This window comes from Mustela putorius, unplaced genomic scaffold (genome assembly GCF_011764305.1).
Source record: "Mustela putorius furo isolate JIRA1106 unplaced genomic scaffold, ASM1176430v1.1 tig00000831_pilon_pilon_pilon, whole genome shotgun sequence".
Lineage (NCBI taxonomy): Eukaryota > Metazoa > Chordata > Mammalia > Carnivora > Mustelidae > Mustela > Mustela putorius.
Window position 1 is genome coordinate 4470605 of NW_025421490.1, and position 26872 is coordinate 4497476.

The 26872-nt window shown below is 45.8% G+C and overlaps 1 protein-coding gene across 2 annotated transcripts in view; it reads right to left on the bottom strand.

Annotated features, from left to right (window-relative positions):
* MBOAT1 (membrane bound O-acyltransferase domain containing 1) overlaps positions 1–11304 on the bottom strand; it is a 239676-nt gene extending 228372 nt beyond the window's left edge. Inside the window, exon 1 of one of the 2 annotated variants that reach the window (XM_045085079.1) lies at positions 11225–11304. In XM_045085079.1, the coding sequence (XP_044941014.1) occupies positions 11225–11297 (73 nt within the window). In that variant the 5' untranslated portion in view covers positions 11298–11304. Of the gene's footprint in view, positions 1–11108; positions 11201–11224 lie in introns of those variants that run through there. The other variant, XM_045085081.1, reaches the window with a different exon arrangement.
* Between the last annotated feature and the right edge of the window lie 15568 nt (positions 11305–26872).

A 26872-nucleotide genomic window follows, 5' to 3' on the forward strand; every position in this document is an offset into this window, starting at 1 on the left:
CTCTGCCTTCGGCTCAGGTCATGATCTCAGGGTCCTGGGATCGAGCCCCGTATTGGGCTCTCCACTCAGCAGGGAGCCTGCTTCCCCCTCTCTCTCTGCCTGCCTCTCTGCCTACTTGTGATCTCTGTCTGTCAAATAAATAAAATCTTAAATAAATAAAGGCTACTGGGGGATGGACACTGGGGAGAGTATGTGCTATGGTGAGTGCTGTGAACTGCTTAAGACTGATGATTCACAGACCTGTACCCCTGGAACAAACAATGCATTATATGATAATAATAAATAAATTGGGCTAGGGACACGTGGCTGGCTCAGTCGGTGGAGTATGCACATCTTGATCTGGGGGTTTTAAGTTCTAGCCTGGCGCTGGGTGTAGAGATTGCTTAAAAATAAAATCTTAAAATATAAATAAGTAAGGCTATTCATTGCCCCTGTGGGTGTAAGAGAGAATTCAAGGCAATTTGTCATTAATGATGGGTGATAACTTGACCTCTGTCAAGCGTTCTGCTTATTTTATGTACATTGGCATAATATACCAGGCACTAAGTGGCAAGTCACCAGGTGTCCCTTTATAATTTGAATGAGTACAGGCAGTCTGGTTCTCTGGTCGGCATGTGGTAGAGCTTTATGCGCCTGTAAGAAAGGAGAGCATTGATTTCCTCTCTTTACAAAGAGGAGGGAGGCAGAGTTCCTTCCACCTCCTCCAGGGCCCCAGAGGGACAGGGTGGTGGATCTTTGAAGATTCGAGAACTGCATCGGTTACCTTTTCTTAAATAGAAAACCTTTGTAGATGGGATGAAATTAAACTTAACAATTTCTGCAATTGCTGTAATGTGAAGCTCCAGGGCTAAGGCACACGGCACACACAGATCTAACCAAAAACTGTGCTAGAGCTAAAGCTTATTAGGTGTCCTTTGACACCACCATGACCCTAGAAGCCAGAAGGACTTGGACGTGACCTAAACCAGTTTCTCTTCCATCTCCTCCTCTGTCTGGTGCAGGAGAACCCTGTGGCCCGTCTGCACTTCTTTACATCCATCAAGGCAGCTGGGATTACTAGCAGCTGTCCCCAGCCCGTCTTGACTCTGAGCCTCCCTGGTTCCCTGCAGGCTCACTCCGCTGCAGATGTAACAGAGCCCTGCACATCTCTGCACATCCCAGCATGGAAGGCGCTCATTAGCAATTCCATTTCCTATGTGAATGGGGACAAGCCCACGGTGTTCCATGGGTGCAAGTCGGCTGCCATCAGCTTTACATCACTGACCCCCTCCCCCGGCCCACCTGTCTGTGTTCAAGCAATACCACGACACCCCCATCACCAGCCATCACCGCCACCAGGAATCAAGTCAGCCGGACTCCATCATGGTGGGCGAAGTAGGCCCTGCTACTAGACAAAGATCCTCCAACTATCATTATTGTGTGTGTATCATTACTGTGCGTGTGTTAGGAGTCACGTAGGAAGGATAAGGATGTGGAATGATTCAGGAAGCAGGAATCGAAGAAAAAAGTATGAGGTCATGTTGGTTAGCTATGATCATAGCACTTTTTTTTTTAAACCACAAAATGTGTTTGTGTGTACGGGAGAGCCAAAAAAGTCAACTAGTATCTATTAAGCAGCAACCTGGGTCACAATATCGAGTTGGATGTGGTTGGGAGAACATTAGAAGTATCTAAATTACGCCCATCATTTTAGCCCTGAGTTAAGTACGCTGGCTTCTAAAAGCCTACAGACACAGGAAGAGTCTCTCCCTCCTTGTATTTTCATTCTATTTATTATCTACCAAAAGATTCCTTGCTTTTGAAGGCCATAAAACTTATTGAGCACAAAAATCCAACAGAAGCCAGTATGGAAAGCAGGTCTAAGCGGAGGGACTCTGGTAGATAGAAGTGGGGATATGGTCGCCCTCTCCTCCCTCTGTGGACAGCCTGAGAAACAGTGGGGTATTCTAGAACACCATTTGAAAAGTGCTTGCCCGTATCAGTTACTTGGCAGTTAACTAACATACATTGTCTGGTTTTTTTTCCCCCCTGATTCTTGTGCGTTGGTTACTAGATTACAGATTTCTAAAGGACAAAGATTCAAATGAAAGGCAAGAGAAACAACAAGGGCTGGGAGTCAGGAGCCGGGCACTGCCACCCACCAGACCTGGCACATAAGATGGCTCAGTGTGCTGAGTCTGCAAAGGCCACACCAGACCATGCGTAAGAAGTGTGACAAAATTCCCAGTTCTCATGCTAGTCCTGGTTTGCACTTGCTGGAGACCAGTTACCGTCACTAATTATTCTTAGGACCCCTTTCATTCTCGAAAGTCTCCCCATGTGAACGATCAATCACATGACCTCTCTATATAAGGCCCCTTTTCTTTTTCTTTCTTTTTTTTTTTTTTCCCCCAGCTGAAGCACTTTATTTCTCTCACCCAGTGACACGCTGCCGGGCCTAATGTTCAAACATGACAGGAGCAAACCAAAATTTGTTGTCATCTCTTAAGGAATTGAAACTTGTGTATAAAAACCTTACATAAATTCAAAGGATGAATAAATTTACAGTTGTACATGCAAACCGTTTTCCAACTCTAGGCAATGAACAGGCCACCGCGTGCTGGCAGGAAAACATCAGGTAAGAAAGAAAAGTCGGTCCTAATGCTCTCGGACCTTCCCAATCCTGTCAGACCGGCAAGACCAAAATGACGACTGGTTCAGGACTCTTGCTAGCTTCTGGAGAAATTCTGGAACAGGCAGCTCTTACACATTAATACCCTGCACAGCGAACCTCACAGTCTCGCAGCCTCTCAAACCAATGGATCTCTGCCAGACACACGTTCTCCCCTGCAGCCATGAAACGACCCAGCTGCACGGACAAAGGGTTTAAATCAAAGGTAAGTGCCGGCTACCGAACATATACCAAGGGGGCAGGGGTATTCTTGAACATACAAGGCCAAGGTCAAGATACAAGGCCAAGGTCAGGGGCAAGTTCTACAGTCTCGTGCTGATACCAGATACAAGCGTCAAGGACAAATTTCTTTTCACAGGCGTATTCCAGGTATAAGGCTACTTTGGGAATTATGATGCCGCACTCCCGCTCCCCGTTACCCACAGACACAAGAAGGGCTCGATGTCTATTTCATTCGTTCAGGATAAGACACAGTTATTAACCTAAAGGAGCTCAAAACCTAATTGAGGAGATGATGTACACGTATAAAGCCTCTTGAGATCAATACAAGCCAGTGTGGGGGGAAGAGGGGTGCCGGAAGATGAATGAGAAGAACGTCAGGCAGGTCCCACATATTCTGGGCAGCCCGCAGGCAGTGCCTTCGTGGCAACTGGATTTTAAACAACGGAGCCAAGAAGAGAGGCCAGGTGAGGAATGGGCAGGACCAGACACACCAGACAGACCAGCCCGTGGAACCCATGACTGGAACCAGGGGGGTTAGAGGGTGGTGAGTGTTGAGGAGGCGGAGGCTGGGTCTGGGTGGGTGTCTGGAGAAGGCGTTCGGCAGCCGTCCGCGCAGGCAGTGGGTGTTGGCGAGGTTCCTACGTGGACGGACCAACAGCGGGGAGGGCAGTGTGGTAGGGGAGAGCCAGGCGTTGGGTGCTGGCAAGCCCACGCAGTCTCTAGCACTACGGCTAGGGAGTCCTGAAGTGAGAACAGAGCTCAGGAGTTTAGGCGGGGGTTTTCTGAAAGTCGGGGGAAAGTGGATGCTATGTTTTGGGCTGATTTGGCTATGGGGCAGGCAAGGATCTCAGCGGTAGGTGAACACTGGAAAAATGAGCTGAAAATTGGCAGCAACCAAGCAAGAGGGATTCATTTGGTTTCGGGCATGGCCCCAAGGAGAGGAGCCAGCTGTCCAAACCACAAACTAGGGTCTGACATGGGTCGGTGCCAGTGTTCAAATCTGCCAGCAGGAGCCTGATCCCTGTCTCCTCCGATGGGTAGAAGCCAGGCAACATGCACGGGGGCAAAATCCCACACGTTCTGGTAGGTCGCGGGGCCCGGCACATCTTTCCCAGCAGTGTTTCCGGGAGGTGAGGTTGAAGGCAGAGCCTGGGAATCATATGAAATCTTAGAGAGCAAATCCAATGCTAGGTCAGAAAACAGGGGTTGGGCTAAGACTATGTTTTAAGTTAAAGAGCTCAAGGGGAAATCATGAAATGAGGTCGGGGAACACAGGACATCTCTCATAGCAAGTTCATTACAAAGTGTGGGTCCCGATGGGGGTTCCCACCTCTAGCAGGCCCATCATGGGTGAACGTACATGGGCTTGAACCATTTAAAGAGGAGAGGATAGCACATGGCCACAACCATCTCTAGGTCGAGATAGTGAATGTAGGCAAGCAGGAGGGTTGTACGCGGTTCATAAGACTCCATCTAGCAGCTGGAGGGAACAGGGGCGGCCCTGGGGGACAGGAGGTAGCCGAGCCCTGGGGCAGGAGGCAGGGGGTCTCCCCAAAGTCCACTGGGGTCAGGGTGATCTTCAGCCCCAGGAGTAAAAGTCAGGATCCGGGACAGAAGCCCAGCCACAGAGACAAGGCACACCCACGTAAGATGAGAAGGAAAACTTGAACATGTTGGATCGATCACAGCCCCTACCAAATACCAGCCTGGACAGCAAGACCATGGGCTGGTGGGGTTTGGTTTATGCTCTGGACTCAGACAAATTAGGGTTTCAATCTACCGTGTGCTGGCTGTGAGATCGTCAGTTAATTAATATCTCTGAGTTGCGGTTGCCTCATCTTAAAGATGAGGATAACAACGTGTACTTGGAACGGTTGCACGAAAATTAGGTGACGTAATGTGTATGAGGCACCAAGCTCCCTCCGTGCCCACCACCATTATAGATGCCTCATAAACAGAACTTTACTACCATTAAGACTAAATCCCAACCACACCTATAGGGAGCGAGGCAAACGGGGGAGTTTTAATACATGGCCAGGCCGGCCCAGATTACCACGGGAAAAGGGATGGCATTCAACCCGCAGGTTGAAAGCTGGGTGGTGCTGACACAGGCAGGGACTAGCGGTGGCCTTGGTCCCATGGAAAAAACATGGAAAAAACAGGGGCTCGATTTCTAAAAACAGGTGTTCAGATTCAGAGAAGGACCAGCTGTGAGGTGCCAACTTCCTGGCCCTCATTTCCAGCTCAAGGAACACCGAGCCTACAGGCAAGGTCCAACCACCCTTTGCAGAAAGAAGGAAGGAACTTGGGATTAGGTAACAAAGTAGCTTCCTGACACTGAGAACGGGTAGACACTCTGCAAAAAATATCCCCTCTCCTTAGATTGACAATCCATGGTACCTAAAATTCCACCATTATGTATCAATTTCTTTGAATTAAACATCCTTCTCCCCAAACATCACTGTTTAAATGTAAGTGCTGCAGGACAAGGAACACGCTAGGTCCCTCACTCATAACTCATGTGTCCAGCCCTCCATCTCCAAAGAGCCTGCAACCCCCCCCAAAGGACTCACCTTCCCCAGACACGGGGCAGCCAACGTGAGGGAAGGAGAGGGAGCATTTGTAGGACTATGAAGCCTCAGGAAGGAATCAGGAAAAGGCGGAAGCTCACACAGTGTTTGTTTCTCTTCTTTCTGCTGACCCTGGGGTTTCACGGGTGCTAGTTAAGACATCCAGTTCTGTTTTGTGGATCCGAGGGTCCCAGTGTCTAGGGAACTGCAGGCATTTAGATATGGGGAAGATGGTCTTAGAAAGTTACGGAGAGGGCGCCTGGGTGGCTCAGTGGGTTCAGCGACTGCCTTTGGCTCAGGTAATGATCCTGGAATCCCGGGATCAAGACCTGCATCTGGCTCCCAGCTCCATGGGGAGTCTGCTTCTCTCTCTCTCTCTCTCTCTCAAATAAATAAAAATCTTGAAAGAAAGAAAGAAAAGTACGGTACGGAGAGGGACACTGTGTGCACCGTTTCCCCTCCCTGGGGCCCCAACCTCCGGGATTTTCATCCTTTGGTCTCCAGCTTTCCCCTGAAGAAGCTAATGCCAGTAACTATGGACATAATTCTGCTAAGGCAGCTTTGAATTGAAGCACTGCGCATTGGAAATGTAGGTGCATGGCTAGATTACCTATGTGACCACTGGCGAGCGACGGATGGTAACCCCTAGCCACACTGGGCTGCCGAGCCCTGGAGACACGGCCGGTTCCAGTGGAGATGTTCTGCCAGTGTACAATACACACCAATTTTGTGACAAAAAGGGAAAAGAATGCAAAATGTCTCTTTCATATTTTGTACATTGATTACCTGTTGGAATGATCATACTTGGGATATGTTGGCTTAAATAAGATATATTATTAACATTAATTCCACTTTTTTTTCTTTTGCTTCTTGATGGGACTGCTCAGCCTTTTAGATCCATACATGGCTCACATTCGAGTCCTCTGGGACAGCACTGTTTTAGGCCAGATTGATGAGTCAGTTTTGTTCAAGGGTCTCCAGCTCCTGAGGGACCAGCCACCCCCGCTATGATTTGTCAATTGGGCGGGAATCTGACCTCTGGCTGGTCACAGAGGGGTCAGCTTCTGTGGTGAGAGGGAGGGTGATGGCTCTGGGGGAAAACCACGAACATTCCCTTCACCCCTTGTTGGATCTGTCGAGGAAGAGCCGTCCCTCTTCCCTTCAGACACGTATCCTCACTTCGGCAGCTGAGAAGCTCTCCTAGTCCTTTCCTCATCACCATTTTACGGTTCCTCCCTGTGTTGAAAATAGGCTCTTTTTTTTTTTTTAAAGACTTTATTGATTTATTTGAAAGAGAGAGCACAAGCGGGGGAGAGCGGTGGAGGGAGAGGGAAAAGCAGACTCTCTGTTGAGCAGGGAGCCCGACACAAGGCTCGATCCCAGGACCCTGGGATCATGACCTGAGCTGAAGTCAGAAGCTTCACCAACTGAGCCACCCAGGCACCCTCCCTGAGAAACAGAAACAACAACTCTTAACTCCTTATTTTTTCACCAGCTGGCACTATGGAAGGATCAGGTCTCCGTGAAAGTATCTTGTGCTTCTCTTAGTGAGCTCAGATCTCCATGTTAAGAAACTCTCCTCTAGATGAAAAAACCTTCTCCATCTCCACCTCTGAAACTAGAAAGTTAGTCCTTCATTAGATTAATAAGGACACAAGCCTCACCTCATCTCTTGGCAACGTTTACGTGGCATGTACGACACGCCCAACACTGAAGAGAAGAGCTAACAAAACAGATGTGTGGTTCTGTCTAGCGTATTCGATGAGCCCATGGCTCCTTCCTTCTTGAACCACTAGCTTCATGTGGCCCCTAGGCATGAATTTATCTTTCTTCTTCCCATTTGACTGTTCAGTCCTTCATTCTACCTAGCTCCTCTTGGCCCTGATCTTTGAATTTTTTTTAATTAAAAAAAAAAATTTTTTTTTTAAAGATTTTTTTATTTGACAGAGAGAGATCACAGTAGACAGAGAGGCAGGCAGAGAGAGAGAGAGAGAAGCAGGCTCCCTGCAGGACTCGATCCCAGGACCCTGAGATCATGACCCGAGCCGAAGGCAGCGGCTTAACCCACTGAGCCACCCAGGTGCCTCTGGCCCTGATCTTTGAATACCGGCCTTTCCTCAGTCTTCAGACCTCATGTTTTGAACCGTCACAAAGTCCCCATGTTATTGCTCTGTTCCAATGGCTGTGCGCCGAGAATACCTCATCTTTGTGACCTGGCCTGGTCCCAACCTCTCGCTCACACCCCAGACTCATAAAACCCTCTCTCTCTTCAGCATTTCCGCTTGGATTTCTCCTAGGCATCTCGAATGCCACATATCCAAAGCTAAGTTCTGGTCTCTCGACCAAAATCTGCTCTGACTTGGAACACTGAGAACGTATCCTTCCGGTTTAAAAAAAAAGAAAGAAAGAAAGAAAGAAATTGAATCATTCTTGATTCCTTTTCCTCTCACATCCCACTTCTAATCTGTCAGCAAGTCCTATTAGCTCTACTTCAAAATATATCCACATTCTGACCCTAAACCAACCCAACCGCTACTCCCTTGCGTCAAGCCACTGCCATTGCATATGGGGGATTTTTGCGATGGTTTCCTAATGGGTCTCGCTGCTGTTCTCACCTTCCCCTACAGTCTGTTCTCAGGTGAAAAGCCAGAGCAGCCATTGAAAAATGTAAGTTGCAGCGTCTCATCCCACGGCGCAGAATCCGGCAACAACTGCCATGTCTCTCCAAGCAAAATCCAGAGTGTTTGCTGCATCCTCAGGCGTACCATGCTCTCCCCTGGCTGTCTCCCATGCGGCCACTCTGGCCTTCTTGCTTTCCTTGAGCACATGGGCCAAACTACTCCTGTTGCAGAGGCTTTGAATTTGCTCTTGTCTCTGTGCAGAAAACACTTTTCCCAGATATCTGCATGGCTTGATCCCTTATTCCCTTCAGGTCTCTCTCTGCTCAGACGTCAAAGCAGTATTCTGGGGGCACCGGGCGACTCATCGGTGAACCCTCCAGCGTTTGGTTTCTGCTCAGGTCATGATCTCAGGGTCATGAGATCGAGCCCCGTGCGGGTCTCCGTGCTCAGTGTGGAGTCCGCTTAAGATTCTCCTTTCCGGGCGCCTGGGGGGCTCAGTGGGTTGAGCCGCTGCCTTCGTCTCGGGTCCTGATCTCAGGGTCCTGGGATCGAGTCCCGCATCGGGCTCTCTGCTCAGCGGGGAGCCTGCTTCCTCCTCTCTCTCTGCCTGCCTCTCTGCCTACTTGTGATCTCTGTCTGTCAAATAAATAAATAAAATCTTTAAAAAAAAAAAAAAAAGAGCCTTCTTTCTGTTCCTTCCCCTCATGCCCTTTCCCCGGCTCACTTCTCTCTCTCTCTCTCTAATAAATACACAAAAATATTTTTTTAAAAAGTGTTAAAAAGCAGTTCTCTGCACCAGAACTTTGTATCCCCTTATTCTTGCTAGATTTTTCTTCCTGGCCCTCATCACCACCTGGTACGTTATATATTTATTTACCTGCACGGTTATTGCCTCCCTCCCACTGGAAATAGGAACCCTCGGACAGCAGAGGTGACTTTTCCTTCACTGCTGTCTCCCCGCAGCTGGGACGGCCCCCGACACACTGCAAGTGCTAAAACAACACTTGCTGAGTGCATGATGGCGAAGAAATGGTTTTCCCTCAGGAAGGCTATGAGGCAGACAGGAAACACGTAAATAATAAATACACGCCATTACAAGTAGTGATGAGTGCTGTGAGGAAGCTGGCACGGAGAAGCCACTTTAAATAGGGTGGCCAGGGACGCCTGGGGGGCTCAGTGGGTTAAACAGCTGCCTTCGGCTCAGGTCATGATCCCGGCGTCCTGGGATCGAGTCCCGTATCGGGCTCCTTGCTCCGCGGGGAGCTGCTTCTCCTTCTGACTCTGCCTGCCTCTCTGTCTGCCTGTGCTCGCTCTCCCTCTCTCTCTCTATGACTAAATAAATAAAATCTTTAAAAATAAATAAATAAATAGGGTGGCCAGAGGGGATATTCTGGAAACCATGGCATTTAGGTAGGATTCGAAAGATGGGATAGGGCCAGCCCCACACAGGGTGGGAAGATCATTTGGAAGGAGGGGGGGGAAAGCACATTCAAAAACCCTTAAGCGGGATGAGTTAGACATCTTCAAAGACCTACAAGGGGGCCAGTGGGGACTGTAAAAAATAGAAATTGATGTTGACGAGCCATTCAGAGGCCAAATCATCAAGGGCGGGGTGGGCTGTTGAAGAAATTAGATTTTTTTTTAAGAATTTTTTTATTTTTTATAAACATATAATATATTTTTATCCCCAGGGGTACAGGTCTGTGAATCGCCAGGCTTACACACTTCACAGCACTCACCATAGCACATACCCTCCCCAATGTCCATAACCCCACCCCCTTCTCCCAACGCCCCTCCCCCCAGCAACCCTCAGTTTGTTTTGTGAGATTAAGAGTCACTTATGGTTTGTCTCCCTCCCGATCCCATCTTGTTTCACTTATTCTTCTCCTACCCCCTTCACCCCCCATGTTGCATCTCCACTTCCTCATATCAGGGAGATCCTATGATAGTTGTCTTTCCAAGTTGACTTATTTCGCTAAGCAAGAAATTAGATTTTTATTCATAGTTTTGTGTAAGGCTCCACATGTTAGTAACATGATGAGAGGAAGGTCTGAGGTGGCCTCCAGAGATAGCATCTGGGCATCTGGAGCATTAATTTAAGCTTCTGCATAAAGCTTCTCAGTTAGGGAGGGAGTGGCTTTTACAAGGAGAGGGCAGACTTACCCTCCTACCACAAAGCTTCCAAGATGCCATTTCCCGCGCAGGAAGCAACAACATTCTCCCTTTCTCGGACGCAGCCCTCAACAGCTCCTGCCTTTATGTTAGTTCGTCCCTCTTTAATTATGTAGCCAGTCTGAGCACGCACTCTGACAAAACACACATGACATTTCCAGTGGAGTGGGCCTAGTCCTTGGTCTCTTCCCTACATCCTTACAGCTACCCCTGGGCCTTTGCTCGTGCTGTTTCCCGGGGAAAGAAATACCATGTGCCTCATCCGCATGGCCCAAACCCAGCTCTAGTCCGAAAATAACCGCAAGGTCAGATGATTAAGCCAGGATCGTGATTTCAAATTTACTTTATCACTGAAATAGGCTTCATAATGCCTTCCCTGATCCTACCAAAACAAACAAACAAACAAATAAATAAAAGACATCTGCATCCTAATCTCCAGAAACTGCGGCCATTACTGTATGTGGCCAAAAAAAAAAAAAAAAGTCTTTGCAGATGTGACTAAATTAAGGATCTCGACATGGGATGATACTGGATTATCTGGAGGGGTCCTAAAATGCAACCACGTGTCTTTATGGGAGAGAAGCAGAGGGTGAAAAGACCCAGAAAGGGGACGGCAGTGGGGCGGTGGAGCCAGAGATGGGAGCGAGCAGCTCCTAGCCTAGCAGCAGTCACCAGAGCCTGGGGGCTGTGAGAGCAGATTCTCCCCTCCAGCCCCTGGGGAGAGGGTGGCCCTGTGACACTGATTGCAGATTTCTGGGTCTCCAGAACCGTGACAGAGTACATTTCTGTGGCTGTAAGCTACCAAGTTTACAGTAATTTGCTACAACCGCCATAGCAAATTAATACAATTACCTTACTCTTGACCTGGGCATCTTGTCCCTCGGGTCACTGCTGCTTCCCAGCTGGCCTTCCTGGAAACCCCTAGGTACCTGGGGCCTCTCCTGCCTCTTTCGGTCCTACGCACTCACCTGGACTGCGTCCTGTTTCCCAGGTTTGCGGAGGTGTTTTCTGTCTCCTGCCCCCTTCATCCTCAAGCCACATGATCAAGCCAGCCAGGTGCCAGGCACACATCCAGGGGGGGCCCGTCTGGGCAAGCCCGGGCTAGCGAGGAGGCTAGTTCCGCAAGCCGCGAGCGAGGCGGTGGGGCGTGGACGAGTGGGTGGCTGGAGCTTGTTAGCTTGTTTGGGTTTCCTAACTTTGACAACACCAGGTGCTTGGGATTGTGATGCAGAGACCAGAAAACAAAGGCTCTGAGCTGAAGTGCAGGGAAGAACTGATAAGACCTAATGGTTGATGGCTTGGAGGGGGTGTGGGGGTGTGGGGGGGGCAGGGCAAATAGTAGCGCTATGGACCAAAGTGCCAAAAATTAGGAAGCAATGAAAGGGTTTTTTAAATATTTTATTTATTTATTTGAGAGAGAGAGAGGGCGAGTGTGGGGGGAGGGGCAGAGAGAGAGAGAATCTCCAGGAGACGCCCTGCTGAGCCCGGAGCCTGATGTGGGCCTGGATGTCACCACACTGATCATAACCTGAGCCAAAATCAAGAGTCGGTTATTCAACCAACTGAGCCACCCAGGTGGCCTGAAATGAAAGTTTTGGAGAGAAAATTAGGAAATGTTGAGTCTTAGGTAGGTGGAGATGACCACTAGGAAAGTTGTCTCCTATGGAAGGTCCCATCCCAAACTCGCTGGTGCTTCTGGAATCCTCTGGTTATGTTTTTAATGTTGTTGTTGTTTTTGTGTTTGGTTTGGTTTGGTTTTGAGAGCACACAGGTGGGGGGAGGGGCAGAGGGAGAGGAAGAGAAAGGATCTTAAGCAGGCACCGCACCCAGCGTGGAGCCCAGTGTGGGGCTCGATCTCACGACCCTGAAATCACAACCTGAGCCACAACCAAAACTCAGATGCTTAATCGACTGAGCCACCCAGGTGCCCCTCTGGCTATGATTTGTTGTAGCCCCATTAACCCTATATCATGAATATGGGCCTTTCTCTCTCCCTAAGAGTCTGCAAGCTCCTTAAGGAAGAGATCACATCTCATTCTAGCTCCACCACCAGAGAGACTATCTGGCCCTTAGTAGATGCTCAATAAATCAACTTGGAATGAATCACTGAATGGAACTGAGCTCAGATCAGAGGTTCAGGCTGGGGATGACATGCTTGGAGCAGGCAGGCCACTTGGAACTAAGAGTTGATGCCATGGTAAATAGCACGACAGAAGGGGGTGGCTGCCTGATCTGCCACCAGCCAGATGTCACAAGAACAGGAGGTTCTAGCAAACCTGAGTTCTAGCGAGGCACACTCTTAAACTTTGACCTCCCCTTCGGGTGTCAGGGATCATAATCATCAAATGAGGAAGAAGACAGGAGTCTGAGCCATTGTCGTCCACCCAGGGCTTGCTGAAAACAGAAAGTAATTTTTATTTGCCAGCCAGTTCAAGGTTCATTCACCCTTATCATGATTGTCATACAACATTACAATGAGTGTCCATCAGAGGCATAAAGATATTCTGCATGTGACGTGCCTGACTTCTGGGCACTGGGAATTATATTTTGTGCCATACCCAGGATCTGGTCTACAGGGAATGTGCTTTTTTGGTTGGCTACTACTACTCCTAAAAAGTGGCCCAAAGCATGGAGCATTCTCGAAAAGGCATTTCAAGCATTTTAAGGCTGCCCCTCAAATTGCTAGCCAGATACTTGTTTCACTTCCTGCAGGCACCAGGACATGGGGGTCCTGTTTCCTTTTAGCTTCTGAATGCTAAAAGCGATAGATAACAATCCCGGCCATTTTAGACTCTGCTCTTACCTTCATAGCCTGGACCTATAATTGAATTTCCTCAGGAATTTTATGATATATTGATTGAACCTAATTTAGTCTCTATTATCTGCCTTAGCAGCCTCTACCCAGAACTATTCAATTCAAACAACATTTACTAAGCTACTAAGTACAAAGCTATGTGCGGGGCCTCTGCTAGACACAGAGATAAGTAAGACCTTGTCCCTCTCCACCGTGAGCCCTGCACCCCTCGGTCCTGGAACCGTGAGGGTTTATATACTGATACTCTTACACAGGAACATAAGATAAATACTGTAAAAGAAACGGAGAGAGCCGTCACCACATTCACCGTGAATTACTGGGTTGAAATGGTAAAGATCCAGATTGTTTGTTTGAAATAGGAAGGACTCTACGTATAGGTTTTTAAGCACTTGTTCTTCAAACAGAGCCTAGGGAATTCTGACTCACCTGGTATTAGGTACCTCGCTCACCTCCTTCATGATTAACGCCAATGTGTCCTCCCGGTAACCATCATTCCGCAACTCCACTTCCAGCTCCCTTGTTTGAACGTACACAGAGCAGGGGTTAACTCCTAGGGAAGTGCAGAAATGTTTTTAGGATGATCCAGGGTAGCTTTTCTTCCTTTCCTTGGCTCTGCTCTGTAGGACGCTCCCTAGTCCCCTGGCAAAGACGACATGTTGCTGAGTTAATACCCTTGACAGTTCTGTCCCGCTCCTTCTTCCTGAGAGAGACTACTGTTCTTCCATGTTTCCGCCACTGCCGAGGCCAGAAGCCAGGCATGCAACAGTGGGGTGAAACCAAATTTGCAAACAGACCTCACTCTACCCAAACTTTGGAGAGAAAATTATGTTTAAGGAAAATCACAGCTATTTTTCTAGAATATCGTCGTACATAATCCTGTCAAATAACTTCAAGGTAAATGGTACTTGGTTTTATATATATTTCTATGTGTGTATGTATGTATGTGTATCCTAATGCCTGTATATATATATTTTTTTTTTCAGTGCGTGTATGTAAACTTGTAATTTTAAACTTCATGGTTATTTTCAGAAACTGCGCCACAATTAGAGCCAACTCCGAGTAGGCAGTAAATGCTTACATTGCATCACACAGGCTTCCAGACTTAAACTGTATGTGTGGTTAATTTAAAAAGAGATTACCATGCTTTCCTGCACATATTAGCCTGAACAACTCACTTAGCCTTAAATCCAAGACACTTTTACTGAATGGGAATATCTGCCCTTCTGAATGTTCAAAGTGGTTGGTTATGAGAAACAAATAGGATGGTGTTGGTAAGATCACTCTGCATAAAACAAGGGAGTTAGGATTATCATTACTGAAAAGAATCTTCTGGACCTTTGGGTCTTTCCTTTGGTATCTGTAAGCCGACAGGAGAGTTAGCTATCGTGGATACTCAAGATGGACTTTTTTCTGTCTTTCCATTAAAACTATTCATAATCTTGGACCCAAAACATCTAAGTCTAGTAGTTAGTCTACTCAGGAAATTCTAGAACCTTACCTGACATTTCTTCAATAAGGGTTGTATTCAACATTCCCCTGTGCCAGGCAGAGCATAGACCTTAGAGATGCTAAGACGAACAATTCCCAGCCTGTGTAGAAAGGGCTTGGAATATAGCCGAAAGAAACAAATAAGTAAATGCAGTAAAAATTTTATAGGCGCTATCTAGAAGCCTGTGTGGAGAACAAAGAGCAGAGAGGAGGGCGTGGTTGAAGGGAGCGTGGGTGGGAGCATGACAGACTTTGCTGATCCCCAACCTAACAATCATCCCTTCCCCTCCCCCACACCAGCTTCCACCAAAGAGACTTGAAAGTCAAACGCTGCCTTCCTCACCCTCCCTCCGCACTAAGCACCCATGCGACCTAGATGGGTTCGATGAGATGAAAGTGTCGCTTTGCAGCCTGGTTTCTGGGAAAGTGTTGCTTTCTTGATAAAAGAATTTAGGGTCGATTGTATTTTGCAAAGATGGCCGCAAAAAGGATCTCCCACCAGGGTTGCTCTTCCAACAGAGTGATTGTAGAACTCCTCCCAGGAAGAGGTGGAGTCAATGTCCTCTTCCCTTGACCCTGGAGGGAGGTGTCTCTTTAGTCTTAGCCAATGGAGTGCACCAAAAGCGACATCGTGACGTGCGAGGTTAGATCACAAAAAAGCCGAGCATCTCCATGTCTTCTTTCGGTACACTTGCTTCTGGAAGCCAGTGGCCATGCTGTATGGAAGCCCAAACCAGCCTATACCAGGACACCCCGTGGAGAGACTGGGTGTAGACGTTCTGGCCAACAGCACCAACCATGAAGCTTAGGAGTAAGGATGTGTCTCAGGGTTTGCAGCCCCATGATTGAACTGAGACTTCCGGTCTTCCCAGCTGAGCCCCCCGACGTGGTGGGTTAGGACCACCTTCCCCCATGGTGCTCTGTACATGCTCCCATGCTGCAGAATCTGTGAGCAGAATTAAATGGTTGTTTTGATGCCATTTAGCTTTGGGGGGTTTGTTTTACATCTGGACTGAGAACATGGTTGGCATTACTCCTTCTCTCCCCTTCCAGCCTTGATTCTGGGAGCTGAGCAGGGTGGGAGTGGGGGAAATCTTACAAGCATGTGGTGAAAGCATCATGTGGATCTTGACGAGGTTGATCTGTTAAACCAACATCTGCAACTGCCTATCTCCAGACCTCCTGAAATGTGAGAAAAATTAATACACTCCTGTTGGTCTATACCGCTGAACGCCAGATTATCTGTTACTTGTTAGAAGCACCCCTAACTCACACACGAGAGCCCTACTGGTAAGATTTGGTAGATTTGTGGGGGACAAAATTTGATTTTTAAATGTCACTGACTGTCTAATCGGAATAAAAGCAGAAATAGCCATTGTAGCCTGGGCTTCTGAGAAGTTAGGCTGTGAAGAGAATGAGAGAAATGAATTGGTAGCTGGGGGCAAATGTGCCTATGGGCAAATTTTATAGTCCATGAGGAAATATCTAGTAAAACCATAGAGATTAAAGCAGGAAAGAGAATAATATCAGTAATTATTGTACAGCTCAACCCTGCTTTGGCCCTCTCCATCTTCAGCCGATCTCAAAGACTCTCTTGGGAATTTTTTAAATAGAGCCGGCTTCATGGGTGTTCAACCTGTAGAGTCGCACAAGGACCTCATGCTTAGAAGGACTTCATGGTTGATTTAATGCTCCCCTGTTTCTGTCTTGAAATTCGTAATATTTTTTAAACAAGGGACCTCATTTTTATTTTGCTCTGATTCCTGCAAATAACAGGTGGTCCTGCCTAAAAAGTGTTCTGCTCCCATGACCCATTCACATGCAGTGCTAAGAAACGTGGACTTTCATTACTCATGGATCTTCAAGGGCATTCTGTTCTGTTTTTAAGTAGCATAGCACATGTTGTCATATGTGCTATGATATCCTCAGATGGCCGTCAAGATGGTGACTTTCTCCATCTTGGGAATTTTCCAACTCTCTGGAATGATGGCAAACCCAGAGAGACTCATGAAGACCCTCATTAAAACTGTGCCATTCAGGTCCATGGGTCCTCTGGTCCGCACCTGCCCCATAAAGGTCAAATGCGTTCACAGAGCTGTGAATCAATTCCCCAGGAACTATATATACCCCACGTCCCCCAGATGACTGGGCAGGTTAGTGGCCCACTACTGACTAATACTTTCCATGTGACCTGCTGAAATAAACCTCCCGCAGTAATTATGGATTCTCTCGTTCATCCTTCCATCTCCCCCACAGCTACAATTGTACGTATAGAGCTCCAGGTCAGTCACTGGGACATACGTCATGGAACAAAGGCTCGGTATGTAGTCTCCAGCAAATGCAGCTAGTTAAAAGTGGGTCCTCTATAGATGGAATGACCTCAGTTGCCACCCTCTTTTTAAATTTTTAATCTGAGTACAGTTGACACACAATGTAACATTATTTTCAGGTGTACACCGTAGTGATTCAACAAGTCTCTGTGTGATGTTCACAGCAAGTGTAGCTACCATCTGTCACCATGCAATGCTGTCACAGTGTCATTGTACCACACACAGCACAGTAGACTTGAAATACTTGCCTTTGTATTGCCTAGGTCAAGTAGACTTCAATACTGTACACAGTATTCCTGTGTTCCCTGTGCTCTGCCTTACATTCCCACGATTTATTCACTCCGTAACTGTAAGTCTGTACCTTCCACTCCCCTCCACTCAAGTCACCCATCCCCCACCTACCTCCCCTCTGGAAACCATCAGTTTGTTCTCTGTATTTATTGGTCTAATTCTGCTCCTTTGTCTTTTTATATTTCACACGTAAGTGCCGTCAGAAGGTATTTGTCTTTCTCTGCTGACTTATTTCACTTAGCATAATCCCCTCTAGGTCCACCCATGTTGTCATAAATAGCAAGATCTTATTCTTTTTTGTGGCTTTTTTTAGATTCCTTTACATGTGTGTGATGTGTCTATATCCCATCTTTATCTATTCTTCTATTGATAGACACGTGGGTTGCTTCCATACCTTGGCAAATGCAAACAATGCTGCAATAAACATAGGGGTGCGTATATCTTTTTGAATTAGTATTTCTTTGGGTAAATACCCAGTAGTGCATATGATATTTCTATTTTTAATTTTTTGAGGGACTTCCATACTGTTTTCCACAGTGGCTGTACCAATTTGCATTCCCACCAATGGTGCCCAAGCGTTCCTGCCCTACTCCTTACATTTTATCTCTCTAGCTTCCCAGAAGACTTCAGGCCATCTCCCTGGGGATAGGAATAGCTAAAAGTATTCAAGCAAGAGATTTAATCAACTCTCACTGATGTGGACTAACAAAACACCATTCTCTCTTTCCTTCCTATGTTGGGATTACCAGAACCTGGGACCTCCTCCATTGCCTCTCATAGATCCTCCCTGAAGTGGGGGGAGAAGGGGGCACTGGAATGTTCTGTGAAGCTGTCATTTTCAAGCCATCAGGTATGTGCCACAGTTATAGATCACAAATTCCACAGGTAGCGTTCATTTCTTTTCTAGAAAGAGTCATGGTGACCAGGATTCCAACCAGCTGCATTTCCATCCTACCAAAATAAAAATGAGGAACGGGAGCAGGAGGTCTGTTGGGTAGGGTGAGGACTTGGTAGGGTAGTGAGAGGGCCTGCCATGGATGCCCACGTGGGTGTCTACAGTCCCATCATCCCAGAAACAAGGCAGCAGACTGCTACCAAGCTCCCTCATCCTCTCCACCACTGGGTGGTTGGGGAACTGTGGACGTGCCTCACCTGGCCTGACTCTAACTAGCTCAGAGCATGCAGAAGAAAGTGTGTGGAAGGTTCTAGCAGATAGGGGTGTGTGTTGCTGAGAAGTGGAGGTGAGAACTTACCTCCTCCTCTCCCCTCACCTCTTCCTGTGCTAAGGGAAAAGGACAGGATGAAATTATGTTTCCGCTTCTGCTAGCGAGGCTCAGCAACCATTTAGAAAAACACATCTAAGCATTTGTTTTTAATTACAAATGGATAAGTGCTAGCAGAAAACCGAAAAGCAGAAGGTGGATTTTTACCCACCCAGAGAAAAATTTAGCTAAAAAACAAAAAACAAAAAAGAAAAAACCCTGAGTGTTTGATATATATCTTCAGGACCCATTTCTATGTCCACGATAGGAGACCTCATGGTTCAATGCCTGCATTTCATAGCAGCCTGAAGTCATTTCAGCCCAAACACCTTGAAGAGGCATACGGTCCACAGGCATATTTTTCAAAAGCTCCTTTTTCTTCTCCCACCCACTGTCCCACAAGCAACAGCTCACCCCTCCTTTCTCAAAACCCTTCAGAAAACATCCTCCTAGCCCTAGCCAACGTGCCTGTATCTTTCTCCCCCATTTTCTTTCCTCTCAGTTCTCAAGACAGAAGCCTAAGAAAGGTCATCTGGCAAGACCTGTCCTTCCACAAGAATGAGGGAGAGAGAGAAAGCTGCAGGACTCAGTTAGAATTCTTTGCAGGTGGAGAGAGAAAAGCTGAGATTTTCTACACAGGCTGGTTTTCGCATCGTACACATGCAGTTAAAAAATAGATGTTTTTCTACATCAGTAAATATTCTTATATGTAATAATTTTGAATGGCTCCCTAGTATTCCATTGTAAACTATAATAAGTTATTACAAATAAAGTATAATTTCTTTAACTGAACCACTAGTAGTTTCTTTGCAACTCTCACATAAGGTCTGTGATGGCTTTCGCTGTTGCTAACATCTTTACACACACCCTCAATTACGGACTGAGGATAAATCTCCAAAAGTAGGGATTCTGCTGCATTAGTTGGGATATTTTTGACCACTTATGTGACATGCTGGGATTTAATTAACATACATATATTTATATCTGCGATAAAGTCAGAGCTGGGATGGTGGTTTTGGTTCCATGATATCAAGGACCCGGGCTCTTTCTATCTTGAGGCTTCAGCACCCCTAGATGATGCTCTTGTCCAAGTGATCTGAATTCTAGACAGTAGGACAAAGAAAAAAAGGGAAACGAGAGACCTCACTTGTGTCCCTTCACAGCTCAGCCTGGACGGCACCACATCCCTTCTGCTCTTGTCCCATTGGCCGAAACTTACTCATGTGCTCATTCTCGGCTGCAGGGAAAGCTGGGAATATCATCCTTAGTCCGAGTAGTCAGCTAAAAATTCTATTACAAGAAGGAAATAATGAACATACATGTTTTTAAAGCTCTTTATTTTACCTTTTTTTTTATTTTTAAGGCTTTTGATATCTGCTATCTTATCGGTTTGCAGAAAGACTATAGGAATTTATATCCCCTTTGCCCGCACAAGACCTTTAAAATATCTCATCAAATTAATAATGGAAGAAAATGATCATTGTGCTGTTTTGCATTGCATTTTCTTAATTTCTTAATTTCTGGTGATGTCCACACCTTTTTTTTTTTTTTTTCTGTTGAAATACATCTCAGAAATGGCTTCAGCCATTTCTAAATTCTAAATGCAGAGTGATATGGGAAGCTCGGATTTCAAGATTAGAGACTCTCAGTAGGGCACGCCAGTTTGCCCACTGTCTTTAGGTCTGTTTTGCTACACACAGTTCTAATCCTGGTTCTCAGGGGTGGTCCCTTTTTTTCCCACCAGGTATGGACCTACTGTTGCCAAGTAGGTCTGCCCTTGGGTTTCACTGTTTCAAAGACTTTGATGGCAAGGTGAGGCGGTCCCTTTGAAGCAGAGGGGGAATGACTCAACTTGAAAGGACTGTTGTTTCTGGGAATTCCAGCTACAGTCAGTTCAGTGTTACCTTTGTTCATTTAGTGTTGCAGGGTCACCAGGATGCCCCGTCCCAACTCAGACTAGATAGCCCCGTTTGGGGCCACAAAACCTCTTGCCAGGTCTGGGAGATGCCCACTGTATCCGACAGGGAAGGCTAGGTTCTGCTGAGGTAATAAACACTCTCAAACTCAGTGGCTTAAAACAAGAAAATGTTTTCACATTTACATAATCATCTATCTTGGGTCAGTGTCGGGGGCTCTATTCCAAATCATCCTTATCATGGAACGCAGCTAAGGGCCTCAACATCTAGGACATGGCCAGTCACTGACATAGAAAACTATGCACTTGTTCACCAAGGCTTTTTCCCAGAAGTGACGTGTTATTTCCACTGACCTCCTATTGGCCAACGCAAGTCACATGACTGCTCTTAACTTCCAGAGAAACGGATATGCAATGGTACCATGTGCGTTAAAGGAGGAGAGCCGGAAATACTGGGGAGTAACATTAATGACTACCAGACTCCTGTTCCCGTGGAAGTAGAGGGTGTGGAAGTCTCCAGAGTTATCTTGGTTAGCCTCCAAAGGGTCTAGGTATGTTTCCCATGGTCCTTACGAACCCAGAATCTTAAGACAGAGTCTTGTCTTACTTTCTTTGGATCCCCAGCAACGGGTACATCTCTTGGCACATGGCAATTGCTCAACAAATACTTAGTGTATGGGGAATGAGGGAGGAAATACGGTCCCTGTAATAGCTTTGATATAAGGGTACTAGAGAGCATAGGACCAAATTGCTAGGAAGGTCCATTGCTTGTGGCAGTCCAAGTCACTACATGAAAGGAGCCAGAAATAATATGTTCGTATAATATAACTAGCAGGTGTGGATGAAATGGTGGGTGGCTAGCTAGAATGGAAGGATATTGACCCACCATTTTTACCATCACACACACATGCCTCTATGACCTTGACTCAAGTACTCCCAGCATGTCTGAGTTCACACAAGTTCAGCTTAAGTTCCAATTATCACACAACACCACGTGTCCCCATAAGCACACACACACATACACCCAGCACTAGCTGATTATAAATGCCTTGCTCACTCTTAAAAGAAGCTCACTAATACTCACAACCGGCTTGAAAGAAGCAAGAATAAAGAGCCTAAAAAGTTTCCGTGACTTAACTCTTCATGGGCAAGAGGACAGAACAAATTCATTCTTTATGTTTTATCTTGTTAATCTTGTAAAACAAACATGTAATACACGTTGTGTTAGTAAAAATATTCTCATTGCAAACCCCCAAAACAGTTCAGACCAAAGACAAAATGAACAGGGGCATGTGGAGGGCTCCGTAGGTAGAAAATGGGACTCTTGACCTTGGAGTCATGCATTTGAGCTCCATGTTGGATGTAGAAATTCCTTAAAATAAAACTTTTAGAAAAATGAATGGAAGAAACTGTAGAATCCTAAAATAAAAGTAACTCCTAAAACCTCAAGAAAGACAGAACCCAACAAATTTCCAAAGAATCTTTTTTTGACATTGCCACCAGATGATACAACGCCACAAATCATTCCAAGTGTAGGTACGGAGGTTCAGATTCCAGGAGAGCATGTGATTGGCCGAGGCCAGATGATATGTAACCACTTCACGCTGGGTGGAGTGGGGTGTGGAGGCAGTGAGTTGGGAAGGGAGAAATGCTTAGCTCTCAGGACATCCAGAATCACGTGGACCAAAGACAGGGTATTTGCCTGAAGTCATGGACACTGATCAGAACAAAAGCAATAGAAGCTCATGATAGGTGCTTCTATTTTTAAGTAGAAAACATGGATACACAAGGAAAATGAAAATCACCTGCATTCCCCCTACAGTTTGTATTTTGGTATTATAGCCTGTCAGACATTTCTCTAATCATATAAAAGTTTTTTCTTGGCAAAAACTGAGCCACACTGTGCACCCTGCATTATAATTTGTCTTTTTCTCCCCCCAATGAAAATACCTTGCAAAAACTCTAAATAATCAACAGGATTGAAATATAATCTTAACTCAGAGAAAGGGGATTCAAATGAATTGTAACCAAAGATAGTGACTAGTAGACTAATCAGTCAAAGTGAGAGTAGGAATTTTGGAGTCATGGTTTCTAGACCGACTTTCCTACCCATGAACAACTACTACCAGGATATCTGAATGCTTATCTCTCTGCATATCTGTCTACCTACAGACACACCTACCCATCAGCTAGATCGCTACCTCTATTACCAGTCATGATGGATTCAGTTATGTGCCAATAGCAAACAATCCTGAAATCTCAATGGCTTCATAAGTACATTTCTCTACCTCACTACATGTCTGATGCAGGTTGGGGAGACTCTGCTCAACCAGGTACTTGGAAACATCCAGGACATAAAACCTCCATCTGAACCCAGCAGGGGCATAAAATGTGGCAGAGTACACACCCATTTCCGAAGCTTCATCCAGAAGTGATAGATCTTGTTATTTCTACTCACAAGTCCTCAGCCAATGTAAGTCTCATGGTCAAACTATCACCAATGTAGGAATCCTGTCACCTTACCGTACCTCCAGAAGAACTAGAACATTTGTGGTGCCAAGTATCAAAGATGACACTTTGTTTGTTTGAGTGTATACACAATTCAGTCGTCGAAACTGGGTTGGAATAGAGAGTAAAATCTTTCCCGGTTTGCAAAGCCTTTAAGAGGATCAAATGATTTAACCATATTAGTCAGTGTTTGCCTCATAAACCATTTCCCTTTCTATCCTCAACTATATTTCATCTCTCCCCTTAATCCTCTGTTCATATAATATCAAACAAACCATAAAGTAAGGTCATGGACAGCTGATTCTTCACACAGAAGACAATCTTGTGTTATGCTAAAATGCCCAATGGTATTAATTCTAGGTGATCTAAAACAAAATAGAGTATGTTTGATTACTCTAACTGTTTTAAAAACTATCCTGAGGAATTCTATATTAAAATGAGAGCACTATTATCAGTGAGTCCAACCAGGAGTCTATTAGGAAGATAATACCAGTAATAACACATAGCTCTGGAGCTAATTTATTTCAAGTGTTGCCTACTGAATGTATTAACTGATTAAATGTTTGCAATCTTTTTAAAGAAGTCATTTATTACACAGACTACGGGAAAACTACATCTGGAACCACACTGAATGGTGGGATTCAGGTATATCCATCTGTTACATTTATTGATGGGTCCCAAGGTGCTGTAGTCTTGGGGAAAGAGAGATGGCACTGGTCTTCACGGGAGGTTCACTTGAGCCCCTAGGTACCACTGGAACCAAGCACAGTCATCTGCTTGGAGTCTGAGATGAGAGCAAAGGTAGCAGTCTGAGCGGTACTGGAGGCTACAGATTTTAGGGCAGACAGGTGCCAGGGATGCCCTCTGATGAGTCTAGACACCAAGGCTCACTTACAACCAATCTCATCGACTGACTGGTAAAGGTGCAGCAGGCAGAGGTGATGAAAAGAGATGAGACTGTAGGGTTGGCAGTTTGCAGCCCTTGGAAAAGTGAGCAGGCTGTCAGCAGAGCAGAGGATTCCCTGAAGCCCAAGGAAAGATGTAGTAGGATCTGGGCATGGAAGGACCTGGGCATGTGGGGTAGAGAGGAGCATGTGTCCTAGAAAAAAAGCCAGGAAGACTTACTGAAGAACCAAAGTTCATTGCGGAGGAAAACCAGCTGGGGCTTGGGGGCTGGGGTCTAGCTTCCTGGTCATCTGTCTTCTGAGCAGATAGGGAATGTGCAAATGTCCTGAGGGCAACTCTCTTGCCAGAACTTAGCTACTCTGAGCAGAGAGAACATCTGTCAGTCCTAAAAATGGAGGGGATAGGGTGAGGGAAGAGACCTAGACCGGCCGAAACCGGATTCTGAAAAATGCTGCCAATCCTGTTCCGTTCACCCATCCCCCTTTGGCATCCCCGAGGGTGTACACATGGGGATATAAATGCAAGTTTTAATCAAGGCAGCAAGTGTTTTCTTCCAGTTTAATATAACAAGCATAATGGTTAAGTGTATTATTTTTTTAATGTGCCCAATAAATTGGAATTTCTAGTTGCGACTGCAAAAGCAATACGTGCCAATTGCTGAAATTTTTGGAAAAGCAGAAAATGATACAGAAAAAAATTTAAAGTGCCCATAATCTCACTGCTGGGAGATAGTTACTGTTAATATTTAATGTTTCCTTCTTGTCTTTGTCTATGCAATTTTTAGCAATTCGGGTTTTTTTAAACATGGTAGATTAAATGTTATATACAGAATGAATCTCACATTTATCATTTTAAATTAAAATATGAACACTTCCCCGTGTACTAAATAACTAAAGGCTTTACATGATCTTCGCCCTTCAACAACATTTATTTATTCTTTTCCTATTGTGAGTCATTGGGTTTATTGCTAATACTTCATTACTATAAGTTACACTGAAATTTATATGTATACGTATATCTATTTACACACAAAACTTGGTTCACATTTTGAATAATTTCATTAAGATAAATTCCTCAAAGTAAAATCACTATATCGGAAGTCATTAACACTGAGGCAGTTTCAAAACGAGACCCCCAAATTCTCTGGCGCCTCTCCCAGAGAGAGCTGGGGTCTATTCCCCCCTCTCCTGGGATCTGGGCAGCCTAGTGACAACCTCAACCAACAGACCGAGCAGAAGTAAGGCTGTGTGAGCTTTGAACTTTGATGGTCAGAGCACTGACATTCGGAGCTCCCCCCCCCCACACCACCGCACGACCTACCAGACAACCACAAGGCCCCCCCCCCATGCCAAGAGGAGGCCAGACCACATGGGGACCCAGCAAGGCCCTACTCTTTGGGTCACACCAGTCTAGGCACCCAACTTGGGAGTAAACATACCGTCAGAAGATGAGTCACCCCCATCCAGCCTGTGGATCTTACCCGCTGAGGCCCCCCACGCCCTGCGACAGACTATCCATCCCGACTGTTTGAATTCCTGATGCGCAGAATCTGGGAGCTTCATATGATGGTGTGGGTTTTTGTTTTTGTTCTTGTTTTGTTTTGTTTTGTTTTTTTAATAATAAAACGGTGTTTTAACCCAAGAATAAAACGGTGTTTTAATCCAAGTTTCTGGGTAATTTTTCATGCAGCAATTATAACTAGAACAAATATTTTTAGGGGTTCTTGATATATCCTGTCAGACTATTTTCCAGGCAGCTTGTAGCAATCTGGCTTTCCACCCAGACGCTAGTAGGGCTCCCGGCTCGCTGCACTCTATCCACACTGATACGGTTCAGAATTCGCCTCTTGTCTTGTTTGTACCTTTTTACTACGGACAATGAACATACACAGAAATGAGAAAATAATAGAGGAACAAAACTTCTGTGTGCCCATCACCCATTTTTATAATCCCACTTTTATTTCATCTAGTCCCCTGCCTACTCCCATCTCTATCAGCAGAAATATGTTATATTTTGACGTCACTCTTCCTCAGTAAAAGCATATTTGCTCCTCTCGATCCGTGAAGACCAGGACTTGCTGGAAATAGCTAGGTCAGACAATCAACAACAATGGAATAGAGAAGGAGACCGTAGCTACTACATCCCAAACGGTTCCCATGAGCTAGGCGCTATTTTATTTTTAACTTGTGTATTTATTTAAGTAATCTCTACACCCAACATGAGTCTCAAACTCATGACCTGGAGATGAAAGATGAAAGATGCTCTTCCAACTGAGTCATCCAAGGGCCCCATTTTCTTTCTTTTCTTCTTCTTTTTTTTTTTTTTTTAAAGTAAGCTCTTTGCTCAATGTGGGACTTGAACTCATGACCCTAAGATCAAGAGTCACATTCTCTACCGACTGAGTCAGCCAGGCGCCAGAGCTAAGCACTATTTTAAACACATCACCCATAATCACTCATTTAAGCTTCACAGAACTCTAATAGGTAGGTAAGATGAATTATCATCATCCCATTTTACAGATGAGGAAATCGAGGCCCGGGAAATGAAGTGACTTGTTCAGGTTTGCACAGCTAGCTACTAAGTGGCAGAGACAGAAGTTGACCCCAAGCAGTGTTTCTCCAAAAGCTCATGGGGTCATCACTCTACTACATCACCGCTCTTGAGGCAGACCAACGTCTGTGGCTGGTTATAGCAAGTAAGCATGCTGAAATGATTCTCTGTTCCACCACAACCCCGGTTAGTGGGGAGAGATTTGAAATGGAGATAATATATGGTGCCATGTGCCTAGATGGCTCATGTCGGAGTGTGGCTGGCTTGTGTGTGGACCGCCGTGAAGAAAAAAGCCAGGTCAGAAAAGAAGCAAGTAGGGTATAGCCTGATAAAGTCAGGGTTTCTACTGCAGATGGAAAAGGTCCCGTTCCTATTAAAAGGGAAAAATACAACTTCTGGACAACAATGAAGCAAAGAAGCTGCCTCATTGCTAATTCTTAAGAAAAATGATAAAAAGTCAAAGCGAGCCCTTCAGAAATTCTCCAGCAGCCAATGAGGAAAGAGGCACACTCTGATGTCATCAACTTCAAAAAAGGTGGTCCAGGATGGGC